The following is a 16582-nucleotide window of genomic DNA, read 5'->3' as shown; positions in this document are numbered from 1 at the left end:
TGAGGCTTGAAGATCGGCAGAATTTCAGGATGCCAAGTAGAATTTCATGCATAAAGACTGTTGTGGGGTTGGCAACCACTGGTCTAAAGAGTATTTTGTCCACAAAATACACAGTAAGTCCACTTTACAATATATTCTGTGAAGCTCTTTAAGACAACTCAACCACATGATAAGGCGCTATATCAAATGCAAGGATTATCATTATAATTATATTTTCAGGAATCTTTTACAGATAGAAAGGGAGCGAGATGGAGGGATTTAGGGAGGGAGTTCCAGATTATGCAAGGATTATTATTTGGGTTATAATAATAATAACCCTTGCATTTGATATAGCGCTTTTCACGTCTTCTAGACATCTCAAAGCGCTTCACAAAATAGACTGTAAAGTGAATTGACTTTATGGGGGAAATTTATGGGGGAAATGCGGCAGCCAATTGTGCATAGCAATGTCCCACAAACAGTCGTGGATTGAAATGACCAATTTATTATAGTTATGGTAGCTGAAAATTCGTCCCTCAAAGGTGGAGGGGGGGAAGAAAGAAGAATGTTTAAGCCAGCACTGGTACTGCTTTCAGTATTTTTAAATAATTTCCAATGTAAAGGGTAAGTTAAAAATAAATACCTGTAGTGACAAGAACAGTAGCAACCGTTGTCATCACGCACAGAAGTAGCAAAGTGAATGCGCCTGTGTTAGTGAGGCTGCCCAGATCATCGATGACAGGGTGAGAACCACAAGATGCAGGAAGCCAAAGATAATTGGGAAAGTGGAACAGAAAGTAAAATGAAAAAAAGCATAAAATTGAGAAAAAGGGATAGAGATAAAGAGAACCTGTTTAAGAACGTACTTACCTCTCTCACATTTTTAAATATTCTGTGAAAATTTGTCCAGTTCAACGAGAGAAATCCGTAGACATCAATTTTGTTACATGGCATCATGAAATCTTTAAGTCACCACAACCCTTATACAGTGCTGCTGCCGTCTAATATTTGTCACCTACTTGGCATTAACACTTGGCAACCAAAGGCGAAGAAAACAATTCAAATCTAAAAATAATAATAATATTGTTTTTGATATCATGCCTTGCACATAGGGAGGGTGTCTCTAGCATTTCACAGTTTTTACTGTAATGTGTATTGACTGTATTTTGAAGGTGAACATGGCAGCCAATTTTCTAACAACAACAAAATTATATTTATAGAGCATCCTTCACGTCGGGAGTACGTCCCAAGGCGCTGGGCAGTCAGGGGTCAGGAGTGCGCGAGAGTACACGAGCTGCAGAGTTCTGGATGATCTGCGTCTTGTGAGGGGAAGAGTTGGGAAGGCCGATGAGGAGGAAATTTCAATAATCGAGCCTTGAAGTGACGAATGCGTGGGTCAGGGTTTCGGCAGCCTGAGGGGTGAGGCGGTGGCGGAGTCTGGCAATGTTGTGGAGGTGTGATAGGCAGTGCCGGTCATGGCGCGGATGTGGGGAAAAAGGACAGTTCAGGGTCAAACAAGACACCCAGGTTCCTGACTGGCTTCGTGAGGTTGAGTGTGCAGCAACAGCAACATTGCACAAACAGCCATGAAATGAATGACCTACTTAATATGGGGGATTGTTGGTCAGGACATCGGTAGTACTGCTATGTGAATTTTAACATGCACCTGAACAGACAGAGGGGTTCTCAGTTTAACAACAACAGTAAATTGCATTTGTATAGCGTTTTCATGTTGGGAGAATGTCCCAAGGCGTTCGACAGTCAGTGAATTGGATCCAAGCAGGGTGTTGGAGTCAGGTGGGGGTTGGAGGGCAGGGGTAGGAGGGTGAAGAAGAGAGTCTTGAGATGTGCCTTGAATAAGGCGAAGGGACTGTGGACTGGAGTTCCAAAGGGTGGGGTCAAAGAAGCTGAAGGCCTGACTGCCAATGGTGGGGCAGGCCAGAGCTGACTGACCGGAGGGAGCGGCAGGTCCATATGATCTTAGCAGGTCAGAGGTAAGAAGGAGCAAGGCCGTGGAGTGCATTGAAGGCGAGGACGAGGATTTTGAATTTTGTCCTCTGGGGGATGGAGAGCCAGGGGAACGGGCGAGGATAGGGGTGATAGGGTCACGAAGCCTGCTCTGGAAAGGACACGAGCTGCAGAGCTCTTAATGATCTGCAGCTTATAGAGGGAAGAGTTGGGAAGGCCGAAAAGAAGGGAGTTAGCATAGTTGAGCCTAGATGTGATGAAAGCGTGGATGAGGTCTCGGAGATCTGCGGGGAGCAGTGGAGGAGCCGGGCAATGTTGCACAGGTGGGGGAAGGCAGAGCAGATCATGGTACAGATGTGAGGTAGAAAGGATAGTTGAGGGTCAAACAAGACCCCAAGTTTCCTACTGGCTTAGTAAGGTGGAGTGTGCATCCTTGGATGGTGATGCTGTCAGTGCCTGAGGTGAGGAGGCGCTGATGGGAGCCAATCAGGAGAGCCTCAGTTTTGTTGATGTTCAACTGTAGAAAGTTAGCTCTCATCCAGGACTTGATGTCTGAAATTTCCCGAGTGGGCGAATGGTTCCTGAACATCCCAGTGATAATGGCCCCTGATTTACCAAAAGCTGCCCCGAGCACCAACTATGCCATGGCCAGGACACAAGGAATCTAATGTGCAGCAGCACATTGGCTTTGCTGGCAAAGTTACTTCTTTCCTTGTGCAGGTCCATTCTACAGTCTTGGTGCACGACGGAAAGTCTGGACGGGCGAAAAGCCGCTGTTGCCACCAAGATGATGGTGAATTTGCTAGCAATCCACTGCCATCTGCCTGGCCCACTGCCCACACCCCGAGCCTGGAGACTGGAGGGGCTGTCAGGCTTAGGGCGATACCAATATGGAGGCCGGGGCCGTGCTTTTGCGTGTTGTTTCATGCTTTTTGGCCCTTGTGCCCCCCCACAAACCAGCAACCCATTTTTTCCATCAAAATCCCAGGCTCTTTCAGGGAGCCAGTCCTCCCCTGCTTTCATATATTTTGGAGATTGGAACTGAGTTCCTGCAGGTGGCCATGACCTACATGAAATTCCCTAGAGGCGACGCACTTTCAGTCCCGAAGCACCATTTACACTGCTGTTTTCCTGGCAAGTGTTCTTTTCGCTCACCACATAAAAATAGTTTCTCAGTCTCTGCCAGTTTGGGATCTGGATGTGTTGGTGAATAGAGCAGTGAGAACCATAGTCTGACACCACAGTTTAACAAATGTTCAATGTGTGGAATCATAAACGTCATGGTGCTACACAAATAAGATAGAACTAAAATAAAGCAGGCTGTTAACATGGAGTGCACAATAATGCCATTTGGTCAAATGGACAACCAAGCATCTATTATGTGCTGAAAATAATAATGCTTGCATTTGATATCGTGCCTTATTTCATCTTCTAGGCGTCTCAAAGCGCTTCTCAGAATATACTGTAAAGTGAATTGACTGAATATTTTGTGGGTGAAACGCGTCAGTCAATTGCGCATGGCAGTGTTCTCACAAACAGTCGTGGATTGAGTGACCCAATTATTATCATTTCTTTTAAAAGCGAGTCGCCAATTGACTAACAACCAGGTTCCTACTTACTGCTAGATAAACAGAGGCGTGTGGAGTAAGGAAACTTATCTAAGGTTTCACCCTGCCCGGGAATTGAACCTGGGTCCTCTCGCTTGTGAGGTGAGTGCTCTAACCAATATGCTACAGGACTCCTCAAAAACTTCCTGATTTTTGCATTCTATGCCCCTATTTATAAAGCCTAGCATCCTGTATGCTTTTTAACAGCTTTATCTACCTGTCCTGCCATCTTCAAAGATTTGCTTATATGAACCCACAGGTCTCTCTGTTCCTTCATCCCCTTTGAGACTGTACCATCAGCTTATAAGAGAAGGGTGTTTCTCCTGGGTGTCCTGGTCAACAATTCCCCAAATAAATGGATCTTTCAGTTCATGCCTGTTTGGGGGCATTGCTGCGTGCAAATTGGCTGCTGCAATAGCCTACAAATACAAAGCATCTCCCGGGCAGTTGTTGTAGATGGTTTACGTCAACTGGTTTGGAGATACTTTGAGATGCTGTAGGCACTATATCAAAATGGAAATATTATTGTAGATCCTATCAAAGTAACGTTGCTCAGGTAGAACAAATGTAATTCAAAAAGAACCAAAGTAATAAATGTAAAAAGATTGGGACAGTGAAAGAAGTTACACAAATAAAGAATAATGGTATTGGAGGAAACATTTTAAAGCTCCCATCTACAGTAAAAAATATTTTCAGATTTTGTATTGCTAACATTTTGTGTTTGTTACACGAGTAAGAATTTATTATGATTATGACATGACACTTGTAAACCATGTATTGAAGCTCATAGCATAACATAACATGTAGGAGCAGGAGTAGGCCATTCGGCCCTTCGAGCCTGCCCCGCCATTCAGTCATGGCTGATCTTCTAATCTAACTCCAGCTAATAACCTGACCCTGTTTTATCCTCATATCCCTTAATCCCTTTTGCAATAAGAAATCAATCAATCAATCAATCAATCAATCAATCAATCAATCAATCAATCAGTCAGTCAGTCAGTCAGTCAGTCAGTCAGTCAGTCAGTCAGTCAGTCAGTCTGTCTGTCTGTCTGTCTGTCTGTCTGTCTGTCTGTCTGTCTGTCTGTCTGTCTGTCTCAGTCATATCTGTGTGTAACCTACCCCGGGAGTAACTCAGTTTTGCTGTTGAGATGCATAATCTCAAATTGTCATGCCAAAATAATGAGTTAAATCTTGACTGAGCTCAGAAACCAATGGAAGACAAATTTGCTAATGGTGCTACTTTTGGTTAAAAAACATTCATGGTGGCACTATTCGAAAAGAGAAGGGAGTTTCTCTCGGTGTCCTAGCTAACAATCACAGAATTTTTTTTTGTTCAATTGGTCACTCACTGCATGGCTGTTTGTGGGACATTGCTGTGCGCAACTGGCTGCCAGATTTTGCCCACAAGTATACAGTCAATCCACTTTACAGTATATCCTGTGAAGCGCTTTGAGCCGTCTCAATGTTGTAATAAAGCACTATATCAAATGCAAGGATTATTACTATTAAATCTTGGAACTATTTGTAGGTAACTAGCGATGTAATGAAACTCAGTATGGATTTTTCTCACCGTTTCCACTTTGTTGCCTCTAACGGTTTCTCCTTCAACCCCCGCACTGTCACGTCTGGCGTCCCCCAGGGCTCTGTCCTTGGCCCTCTCCTCTTTAATATCTCTATGCTCCTCCTTGGTGACATCATCCGCAGACATGGGGTCAACTTCCATATGTATGCGGATGACACCTAACTCTATCTTTCTGCCTCTACCCTCAACTCCAGGACCACTGCTGTCCTGACAGACTGCCTGTCGGACATCAAGTCCTGGATGAAGGAAAATTTCCTACAGTTGAATGTGAACAAGACTGAGGCCCTCCTGATTGACTCGCGCCAGCGCCTCAGCACCTCAGGCTCTGGCAGCATCAATCTCCATGGTTGCACACTACAACTCACCGCCAGTCAGGAACCCAGGTGTCTTGTTCGACCCTCAACTGTCTTTTCTTCCCCACATCCAAGCCACGACCCACTCTGCCTTCTTTCACCTCCGTAACATCGCCCGACTCTGCCACTAGGCCACTGAAACTCTTGTGCATGCCTTCATCACCTCCAGGCTCGACTATGCAAACGCCCTGCTCGTTGGTCTTTCCAGAACTCTGCAGCCCGTGTCCTCTCCCGAACCAAACTCCGTGACCCCATCTTCCTCATTCTCGCCTGACTCCATTGGTTCCCTATCCTTCAGAGGATCCAGTTCAAGATCCTGGTCCTCACCCACAAAGACCTCCATGGCATCGCCCCACCCTACCTCTGCGCCCTCCTAACCCCCTACCAACTAACCTTCCCTCCGCTCAGCCGGTTCTGACCTGCTCCACGTTCCCCGACCCACCCGCCCCACCATTGGCAGGAGAGCCTTCAGCCCCTCTGCCCCCAACCTCTGAAATTCCATCCCCGAATCACTCCACCTCACCCCCTCCTTAGCCTCCTTCAAGTCCCGCCTCAAGACCCTCCTCTTCGACCATGCCATCGGTCACCCCCCCTTCCCCTCCCCTCCCTTCTCCACCCCGACCCCAGCTCGGGTCTGAAATGCTGTACACTGTCCAGTGCCTTGTGACGTCCTCCCAACGTGAAAGGCTCTATACAAATGTAATCTTGTTGTTCTTGTTGTTGATGGAAATGAACATACATATAAAACAAAAACATAAGTCGCTGAGAACATTCAACAGGTCAGGCAGCATCTATAGAGAAAGGAAAGTGAGTCAACGTTTTGGGGCCACGACCATTCGTCAGAATTTCGTTACTTTGTGTTCTGACAAAGGGTCGTGGATCCGAAACGTTGACTCACTTTCCTTTCTCTATAGATGCTGCCTGATCTGCTGAGTGGTCCTGGCGACTTCAGTTTTTGTTTCAGATTTTCAGCATCTGCAGTATTTTGCGTTTTGTTTATATAATTATATAACCTGGGCAGACATGAATGTAGGGCGTATCATTAAATGCCATAGACATTTGATCTATGAGCAGAATATTTGCAATAAGAATTATACAGGCACAACAATATTTACAATGTAACTACGCTGAGCTGTAGTGTGCAACATGATGCCATTGACACTGGAGAGCTAAAGGATCATTGTGAAACGTTGTCCTGTTTACAGTTATGGATCACGAGTCAAGGTCAAATTCCCCATTTCATATGGACTGTTCCTTAATCTAACTTGGAAGAGTAAACATAAACTCATTACATTCTTTCAAGCAATTGCATGCACAAAAAATCTTGATTGCTTTATATATTTACTTGATTTTAAAACCCCTTTATCAAAATACAAAATAAATTAATCAATTCATCTTCATTAATGTGTTCTGCTGCACTGTAGTTTGCTGCACTCCTAATAACCGTTTCCATTTCTATTGATTTGATGGATAGCTGCATGAATGTCCACAGCCCTCAAATCACTTATACAAGCGGCTATTTATTTATGTGTGAACCTGGGCAGTAAGTGCCAGCAGTCTATTTGACCCGAGAGGCCATCACAGCCAAGGTTTATCCTGCTCTCATGTGGCACTCCTGTCTCTCTCTCTACTTTGACTTCCAGCAAGGCTCAATGGAAAGTAATCAGAAACGGAAACTGCCTGATATTTCTCCCCTAACATGGAGACGTTGAGACTGTGCCAGGGAATTATAAAATGTTACAGCCCGGAGACAGGTCATTTAGTCCATCAAACAGGTGATGGTGCTTTTCTCCACATAAGCCAATCTTCTCTCCCCCTCTCTTGCTCATTCCTCATGCCCTTTATATCTAATACACATAACAACAATAAATTGGTCATTTTCAATCTACGACTGTTTGTGGGACATTGCTGTGCGCAATTGGCTGCCGCGTTCACCCACAAATATACAGTCAATTCACTTTACAGTGAGTTCTGTGAAGCGCTTTGGGACGTCCTCCCAACGTGAAAAGCGCTATATCAAATGCAAGGATTATTATTATTATTATATATAATATATCTTATATCTAAAATAATTTATGGACCCTGCACCCCACCCCTATCCCTTGTTGGCTTAGTTTGGCTAACACAGCATGCGAGACAATATAGCAATGTATATTGAACGGACTCCAAATTTAAAAAAAACATTGAAATGAAAACAACTGCAATGACAAGGGTTTACTTGGAAATTAGGCAAATATGTAATAAGGAAAAATATTAAAGGGTTCAGAGAAAAGGAAGGAAAATGCGACTAAATAGATGAATGGCTTCCATTCAAGCTGTAAAATATTATGACCTTGTGATCAGTAAAAGAACAACAACAACTTGCATTTATAGAGCACCCTTCACGTGGGACCATAAAAATTGATGCATCTCGGGGCTCCCAATGGTGGCGGAACCTGAAGCTGAGCCGGGGGGGGGAAGGGGCAGATGACTGTAAGCACAGTCGAACAGGAAGGTCTTCAGGCGTGAACTAAAAATAGGGACTGAGGGGGAAAGGCGGAGGAATTGAAAAGACATTTGTTTCAATAGAAAGCAGGAACCCCAAAATACAGAACTAGTTTGTTTATGTGCTTTTTTACTTTACATTTTCTGCCCCTCTCTCCTGCAGAAGGTGACTTTTGCTGTGGCTTCAGTTCCAAAGCTCCCACCCCCCAATTTCCTCCACGCCCCCAAGGGCTTAGCTTCTTTCTGTGAGAGTCTGGACTGTGAGCACTGGCAGGCATCGAAACCTCTACTAAAGTACTGAAGGATGCCAGTTCTGTGAGAAGCTGATGGACCAGGTAACACAATTAATAGTCTCTGAAGATTTCCATAGGCTGCTCGCATCCCACCACCTTGTGCTCTCATAGGAGAGTAGAGAAAATCAGGAAATTCCAAATCTAGGGGCCAGACAAGCACTTCCCTACAGGGGCATGAAGAATAAGCCATCAAGTCTCCTCGACACCATTGCCCCCACCCCTCCCCAGGCAAACAGGTTGGTGCCCGCTACCTATGTTACAGTTTGACTTTGTGAGTTTGGGTATGATTAAAAATGGTTGTTTCATCTGCATACATGTCTGGGACCAATTTCTATTTCACATGGCAACTGTATCTACAGTATACAGTATCCATAAGTTACTGATGAACAAATCTTGCACAAGAGAAAGTATTTTTTCTAGTCCCTTGTTAAGATAGAAGATCTCCAGCTTTGTTGTTCCTCATAGCTTCAGTGGAACACCCACCCTAACAACAACAAAATTACATTTATACAGCGCCTTTCACGTCGGGAGGACGTCCCATGGCGCTGGACAATCAGTTTTGACCTGATCTGGGGGCGGGATCGGGGAGGGTGGAGGGCAGGGAGTAAATAATAATAATAATTGCATTTGATATAGCACTTTTTATGTCTTCTAGACGTCTCAAAGCGCTTCATAGAGTATGCTGTAAAGTGAATTGACCATATATTTGTGGGCGAGTGAAGGAGGGTGACCGAAGGCACGGTCGAAGAGGAGGGTCTTGAGTTGGGTATTGAAGGAGGCAAGGGAGGGGACGAGCCGGAGAGACTGGGATGGAGTTCCAGAGGGTGGGGCAGAGTGGCAGAAGGCCTACGCGCCAATGGTGGGCGGGCGAGGCGGGGGACATGAAGCAGGCAGGAGCTTGCTGAACGGAGAGGTTGGTAGGTTGCAGAGGTAGGGGGGAGCAATGCCATGGAGGGCTTTGAAGGTGAGGACCAGGATCTTGAACTGTATCCTCTGTGTGATGGGAAGCCAGTGGAGTCGGGTGAGATAGGGTCACGGAGCTTGGTGTGGGAGAGGACACGGGCTGCAGAGTTCTGGATGATCTGCAGCCTATGGAGGGAGGAGTTGGGGAGACCGACAAGCAGGGAGTTTGCGTAGTTAAGGTTGGATGTTATGAATGCGTGTATGAAGGTTTCGCCAACCTGTGATGTAAGACAGTGGCGGAGCCGGGCTATGTTGGTTGAGGTGGTAGAAAGCATAGCGGGACATGGTACAGAAGTGGGGTAGAAAGGATAGTTGAGGATCAAACAAGATCCCACGGTTCTGAACTAGCTCAGTAAGGTGGAGTGTGCAACCATGGATGGTGATTCTGTCAGCGCCTGAGGTGTGGAGGCCCTGACGGGAGCCAATCAGGAGAGCCTCGGTCTTGTTGACATTCAACTGTAGAAAGTTCGCTCTCATCCAGGACTTGATGTCTGACAAATATTCTGTCAGCACAGCAGTGGTCCTGGAGTCAAGGGGTGGATGCAGAAAGATAGAGTTGGGTGTCATCCACATACATGTGGAAATTGACTCCATGTCTGCGGATGATGTCACCAAAAGGAAGCATGTAGATGTTGAAAAGGAGGGGACCAAGCACAGAGCCCTGAGGAATGCCACACGAGACCGCCCTTTATCACAGCACCAAGCTGCTTTTTAAATGAGTCTAGTGTACTGGTCTCAACCACCTTTCCTGGCAACCCTCCTAAGTTGATTGCCCTCTAAGAAAAACTTCCTGGTATCTGTCCTAAAATTACCGTTTTCAATTCTAAACCCGTGTCCTCTTGTTCTTCTGTCTTGTTGCATTCTAAAGTATTTAAAACGTTATTCACCTCTCTGAGGTCCCCTCTGAATCGTCTTCTCTCAAGCCTGAAGAGCCCGAGCTTGTCTAACCGTTGATCGTAGCTCAGAATAAAAGGATAGCTGCTTCCTCTAATGCTTTTCAGGTAAGATAATCTTAAAGTACTTTGTCAATTAAATGTGATTTTGTTGTAATATTCTGGGGGCAGATCAGCTTTAAACAAGCCCCTTTGGCATTATAAATATTCATGCTGTGCAGAGTAAGCAGCTGAAGGTTTCCCAGCCGAGTGACATTGCAGCTGTACAAACTGAGATAACTACATGCTGTATTACTACATTGAAAGAAGGAGTTCAGAAAATAAAAACAGCTACTTAAAGCCATTATTTCTTATTAGATTTCTGAGGCCTAAGCATTAAAATAGGTCTATTTATTTTTCACCGAAACCAAAGTGACAGTTTGAGATTATGCAATTTAATAAAAGCAATATCAGTTTTGTTTTGTTTCTGTTCAGTTCTTTCTAAATCACCAGGTCAACAATCTTACGTTTAATCTTTAATGTTACAAAACTGATCAAGTAGAAGAGTACAAGAAAGGATAGAGCTAGACAAGGCCATTTGCCCATCAGATCTGTTCCTTGCACAGAGCAGCACATTAGCAGTTAGATAATGGAGAAAGGCCTGCATTATTATAGTACCTATTGAAACGTCTCAAAGCACCATGTGTTTATTACTATCAAGTGTTGTGATTGTATTATATATCTGTCAACACCTCCTTGCTGGACTCCCCAGCTTCTCCCTACACAAGCTGTGGACCATCTGGAACTCTGCGGCTCATACGCTCTCCCACGCCAGGCCTCATGAACCTATCATCCCAAGCCTCACTTGGCTCCTCTGGCTTTCAATCTCCCAGCGCAACAAATTCAAAATTCTCATTTGACATTCAAGTGCCTCCATGGCCTCATCCCACTCTACCTCTGCAACCTCCAGTGACCCTGCTGCCCCTTCTCTTCCTCCACTCAGCAAAAAACACCAACCTGGCCCCCACTTTATACGCCCCATTACTGATGGGAGAGCCTTGAGCAACTCTGCTCCCATTCTCTGGAAATCAATCACTCCGCCTTTCTCCACCCCGTTCCCACCTTCAAAATTTGCTTTAAGACCTATCTCTTCCATTGTGCTTTTGGCCACTTTTGCCCTCCTCCCACAGGATCCCAGTCAGTCATGTAAAGCCTTTGTGATATCTCCTTAAAAAACACAATATAAATGTAAATTGTGATGGTGGGTGTTGCATTTATAGGCAAACATGGCAGCCATTTGTGCCAGCAAGGACCAACTGACATCCATGACATACACTGGAGATGAATGTCTAATTATTTTACAGAATTGTTAACCAGGCATAAGGAGAAACTCCCTTCTCTTTTCAAATAATGTCTTTGATATCCATCTAAACCATTCTACCATCGATAGCTGGGCTTTCAGCTGATCTGCCACCGCTTTCTGGAACTCCATGCCTACGACTCTCTCTCCCGCATCTCGTTCAAGGTCTGTCTCAAGACCTACCTCTTTGACCCCGCTTTTGGTCATCTTTCCCATCCCCACCCCCTCAGCTCCCACCCCCAGCTCGGGTGCCAAGCCAGGATTGATAAACGCCTTGGAACATTCCTGCTATAAAGACTCTACTGTATATAAATTGATATTGCATTGAATGGTAGGGTGGGCATTCTGAAAGGATGAGATCCATTAACTAAAGTACCTTCTCTATCTGGATCTTGTTTGTGCTCTCAGGAATTGGTTTCACATTTCTACCTCTGGAGATGGGATCGGAAGTTAAATATATGACTTACTTTTCAATTTTCCTTCTCAGCTGTGCAATGCTGCAAGAGATCCTCTTTAATGACTTTTAATAAAAAGATTAACAGGCTAAATGGGCCTTTCTCCTCTTTTATGTGTGAAGATTGTATCTGGTTTCCTAGGGAAAGGAATGCTGAACCCAGAGTTAAGCACATTTGATTCATCCATTTGACAGAGTCTCTGCTGTGTGCACATATCTACAGTGCCACTAAAATTGGCAAACACAGGAATGTCAGACGCATCTAGTAACAGCAATTGATCCCTATGGGTAAAGGATATATTAGGGCGTATTAAGTGAGTTACTTAGATTATGTAAATGCAGCTGTATTATGCTAGGTGTGGAAAATATTTGTAAACACACATGTGCAGAGGGAATTACAGATGCACATGCTCTTAGTTATGTAATTAACAACCAATGAAAAATTATTCCTTATGTGAGTAATAAGTAATCCTCACAATGGTGTACGCATGATAAAGTTATCTTTGCACAGACTGCATACAACATGCATAATAGATCCTAATGTTGTAGAAAATCCCCCACCCATAAAATGGATTTGCTCATAAGACAGTGCCCTTTGGGTTGTCAGGCATCATCAATGTCACTTCCTCTAAGCTATACCTAATAATGAATAAATTATCCTTGGACTTGATATAGTGCCTTATCATGGTGTTGAGGCATCTCAAAGCACTTCACTGAATATAATGTAAAGTGAATTGACTATATTTTATGGGCAAACCACAGCAGCCAATTGCGCACAGCAGTGTCCCACAAACATATATACATGTGGAATACATGCAGGAAATGTCATTGATCAGAAGATGGCACTTTTTAATATGGGAAGTCAACGCACATGCATAGTGGGCAGGAAGTTACCTTAACGGCAGCCATTTATCAACTATGCCTCTTCCAGGAATTGGCATCAACTACGTCTCTTGATAGGCTTCCTGGAGCATCCCCCCACTATAAAGGGGGAGCATCTGCGCAGAGCATATGAAATGGTGTTGAGGTAACGATTTGGCTTATATGCAATGTTTGAAAAATGCAACAATTAATAACAGATTCAATGTGATAACTACCACATTTTTCACCTTTAATGTTGCATTTTGTGTTTCTCTAATTCTCACTCTTACAATTGTGTCCACAGAAATGTATGACACAGCATCATGTCATTTGGCTAATTAGTTTCTGTAAATTTTGCTCCTAAGACATCCAACCTAATCCCAATCTCTCCTCTTTGCCCGTACTCTAATATGCTTCTGCCAATCCTCCAAATAAAATTAGTCATTTGCTTCATAGCTGTTTATAGGACCTTGCTGTGTGCAAAATGGCTGCCGTGTTTGCCAACAAATACATTTCTCAGTACTCCTTAATAATAATAATTATCCTTGCATTTAGTATACCAATAACATCAAAACAACAACTTGAATTTATATAGTGCCCCTCGTGCAGGGTAGTGTCCCAGAGTGCTTAAAAGATCTCAAAGCTCTTCACATGGATCTACAGTTATATGTAGTGACTGAATATTTTGTAGGCAAAGACAGCAGCCAATATGTGTACAGCAAGGTCACACTTACAGCCATGAAGTGAATGACAAATGTTATCTGGAGGAATACCGCCTAGGACAATCCTTCCCTCTCTTTTCTCATACCTATTTAATTTTGCAATCCAAAAATACTTGCAAACATTAATATAGCAGCCTGTCTTGGTGCAAAAATCCACACTGCATCTTTCTCTAAACTTAAAGAAATAAAAATTACCACCTTTTATTGCAGTCAGTTTACAATCTAGAGTCAAAGATCTCACATTAGCCTTTTATCTGTTGGAATATTTCTTAACTGCAGCGCACTTTTGTTAATCTTCCTTGTAATTTATGATAATGTTGTTTTAGTTACTGCCGAAACTGCAGTGGAAATTTCCAGAATTAGTGGGAAAAAACGCTGCTGGACTTTTACAGCTGGATAATAGATTTGGGTCAAGTATGCGTGACTTGAAAGTGAATGACTTTCATCTGCAATTTCCTTTTCTCATTACGTTCAGCCAGATCTCAGGGCTTTTGTTAGACTGACATCCTTACAGTTTAGCTATCAAAGGGTAAGTCGTGAAGATCAGAATTATTTCAGAAAACATGGGACCATCCATTTGTTACACTGGTAATGAGCCAAACTGGAAAATGTGTCTTCTACTTTCGATTTGAAAACAAAGGGGGCATGAATGGAGCAAACAAATTTAAAAGGGCGATCAGAGAAACATTTCTTCACACAGAGGGTGGCAAGAATATGGCATACACTGGCCCGAAAATAGGAGATGCAGAATCAATTAGGATGTTATTAAAATTATTAATAATAATAACATCCTAATTGATTATTAAGAATTCTGGAATTTGTGCCTTTCACATCAGGAAGATGTTTCAAAGCTTCACTTCATTTACTGTAAAGTATAGTGACTTGGAATGAGGGTGTGAATCACACCTGAAAAACAAAACTTGCACAATACTGTTAACAAAAAATAGTTTATTTTAACAAGGAAACTCTAACTCTGTCTTCTCCAGACTCTCATCTCACACTCCTAAGCCCTCAGCTTTATATTAGAGCTCAATTATTACAAACTCCAATCAAGCCTGATTGTGTCCAGCCCTTGTAGCTCCCTTTACATGTAGGTTTATCGCCAATAACCATAAAAGGCAGTGACAATTTGTACACAGCAATGTCCCACAAACAGTGAATGACCAATTCTATCTGGAAGATTATTGACCAAGACACTGGGAGGAATAAACTTCTCTTCTTGAATATTACCATGGGATATTTAACGTTCACCTGAAGAGGCGTAGGAACCTCGATTTAACATTCATCCAAACAAAACAGCACACCCCAACTCTGCATTGGAGAATCAGTCTGGATTATATGAGTGAACCTTGAACCCAAAATCTTCTGATAAGGAGGCGAGAGTGCTACCAACCGAGCCAGGCTGACATCAATTTGATTAGTGATGATTCATAGAAAATAGTAATCTTTTATAACAGGAAACCCCATTACCCCTTAATGTCCACATGAAGAACAGGTAAACTATCTCAGTTTAATATCTTATATGAAACTCCAACAATGCACCATTCTCCCAATACTTTACTGGCGTTTCAGCCAGGATTACAACCTTAAATCCAAATTTTTATTTTGAAACCTCAACATTCTGACTCAGAAGCAAGAGTACGACTAACTGAGCTGGATTGACACAAAATAACAGCAAAGAGGTTTATATTTTTAAGGAGGTGAAGATTGGCAGGGAGTTTTGTTTGAATGTGATGCAATTAACTGATACATACTATTTCTGTAACTAAGAACAAGGAATACTTACATTTTACAGCGTCTTATCACATCACAATGTCTCAAAACGTTTTCAATAAATGCACAGCAATGAATAGTAGGCTTACGGGCTGCGATAATAGAAATAAATATTGGGTTACCTGCAGCTAAAAATGTCCACCCGTCCGATGAAACAAACATGTTCCTTGGAGAGATGGTTACTGTCTCTGGCTCCTTTCCTACAAGCAGAGGTAAATAGACATAAGATAGAGGATCACTTTCCTTTGAAGTCATGTTGTTTACTTTTCCTTTTCCTAAACTTCCCAGAAATCTTTTCAAGATAGGATTTGGATGATCACTGATTCACAGAGATTCTGTAGTTGCAATGAAATACATATATAACTTGCAACCAGAGAGTTAATAATAATAATCCTTGATATAGCACTTTATCACGTCATTGAGACATTTTTATTGACCAATTTTATTTGGGGGATTGTGGGCCAGGACACCGGGAGAAAAACTCTCTTTTTTTTTGAATAGTGCCTTATGATCTTTAACATCCACCTGAACAGGCAGATGGCACTTTGGTTACCGTCTCATCCGAAGTCACATCTCCAACAATGGGACACACCCCCAGCACTACACCGCAGTAATTTTGTTGTTCTTGTTATTGTTGTTATTGTTGGAGTGTCAGCTTAGACTATGTGATTCCAAGTCCCCATGTGGGGCTTGAACCCACAAACTTCTGACTCAATGGTGTGAGTGCTACCACTGTGCCAGGCTGACACACGCACGGTTGGGGTTGGGGAGGGGTTGTCAGATCAGTGTAGGCTGGAGCCGTACCTCCCCACAGCCACTTCACCTTTTAATGACAAATTCACCTCATTGCTTGGTCCTGGCCTTGGCAAGTGGGTCTAAAGAAAACGCTCTGTTGATTTCCTAGCAGCTCAGAAAGTTAAGGAGAACTGTTTGGACAAATGTTTTATACCTACATTGGGACTTTGCTTTAAGTTTATAAAGCTATCTCTTATGCATGTACTGAAGGCCATTTGAAAGTCTAGGTGCACCATGTCATATGGCTTCTCTCTGTTGATTTGAGATGTCATATCTGAAGCTGTCAGAAGCCTCCGCAATTTTAATTAAAGACCAATTAAATACATTGATGATTCAGCACCCTAGCCTGGTTCAGTTCAACTTTTCCTTTCATTTAATTTGTAAACAAATACAACGGTTTAAACTTTATCATTGGGTCTGTATAGGGCTACATTGCCACTAGCCCTGCTTGTATTAAAACATGAAGATCCGACTAGTCTTTGGAAGTTGATAAGCTTTACTATAAATATTCCAGAC

General features: G+C 43.1%; 1 protein-coding gene across 1 annotated transcript in view; it reads right to left on the bottom strand.

Annotated features, from left to right (window-relative positions):
- poln (polymerase (DNA directed) nu) overlaps window positions 1-16582 on the bottom strand; it is a 103890-nt gene that overhangs the window by 30832 nt on the left and 56476 nt on the right. The window contains exon 14 of the mRNA XM_042342212.1: window positions 15394-15471. Within this exon, the coding sequence (XP_042198146.1) occupies window positions 15394-15471 (78 nt within the window). The remainder of the gene's footprint in view (window positions 1-15393; window positions 15472-16582) is intronic.

Source organism: Callorhinchus milii, unplaced genomic scaffold, assembly GCF_018977255.1.
Source record: "Callorhinchus milii isolate IMCB2004 unplaced genomic scaffold, IMCB_Cmil_1.0 Scaffold1, whole genome shotgun sequence".
Taxonomy (NCBI): Eukaryota; Metazoa; Chordata; class Chondrichthyes; order Chimaeriformes; family Callorhinchidae; genus Callorhinchus; species Callorhinchus milii.
This window is presented reverse-complemented; position numbering and strand designations above follow the sequence as displayed.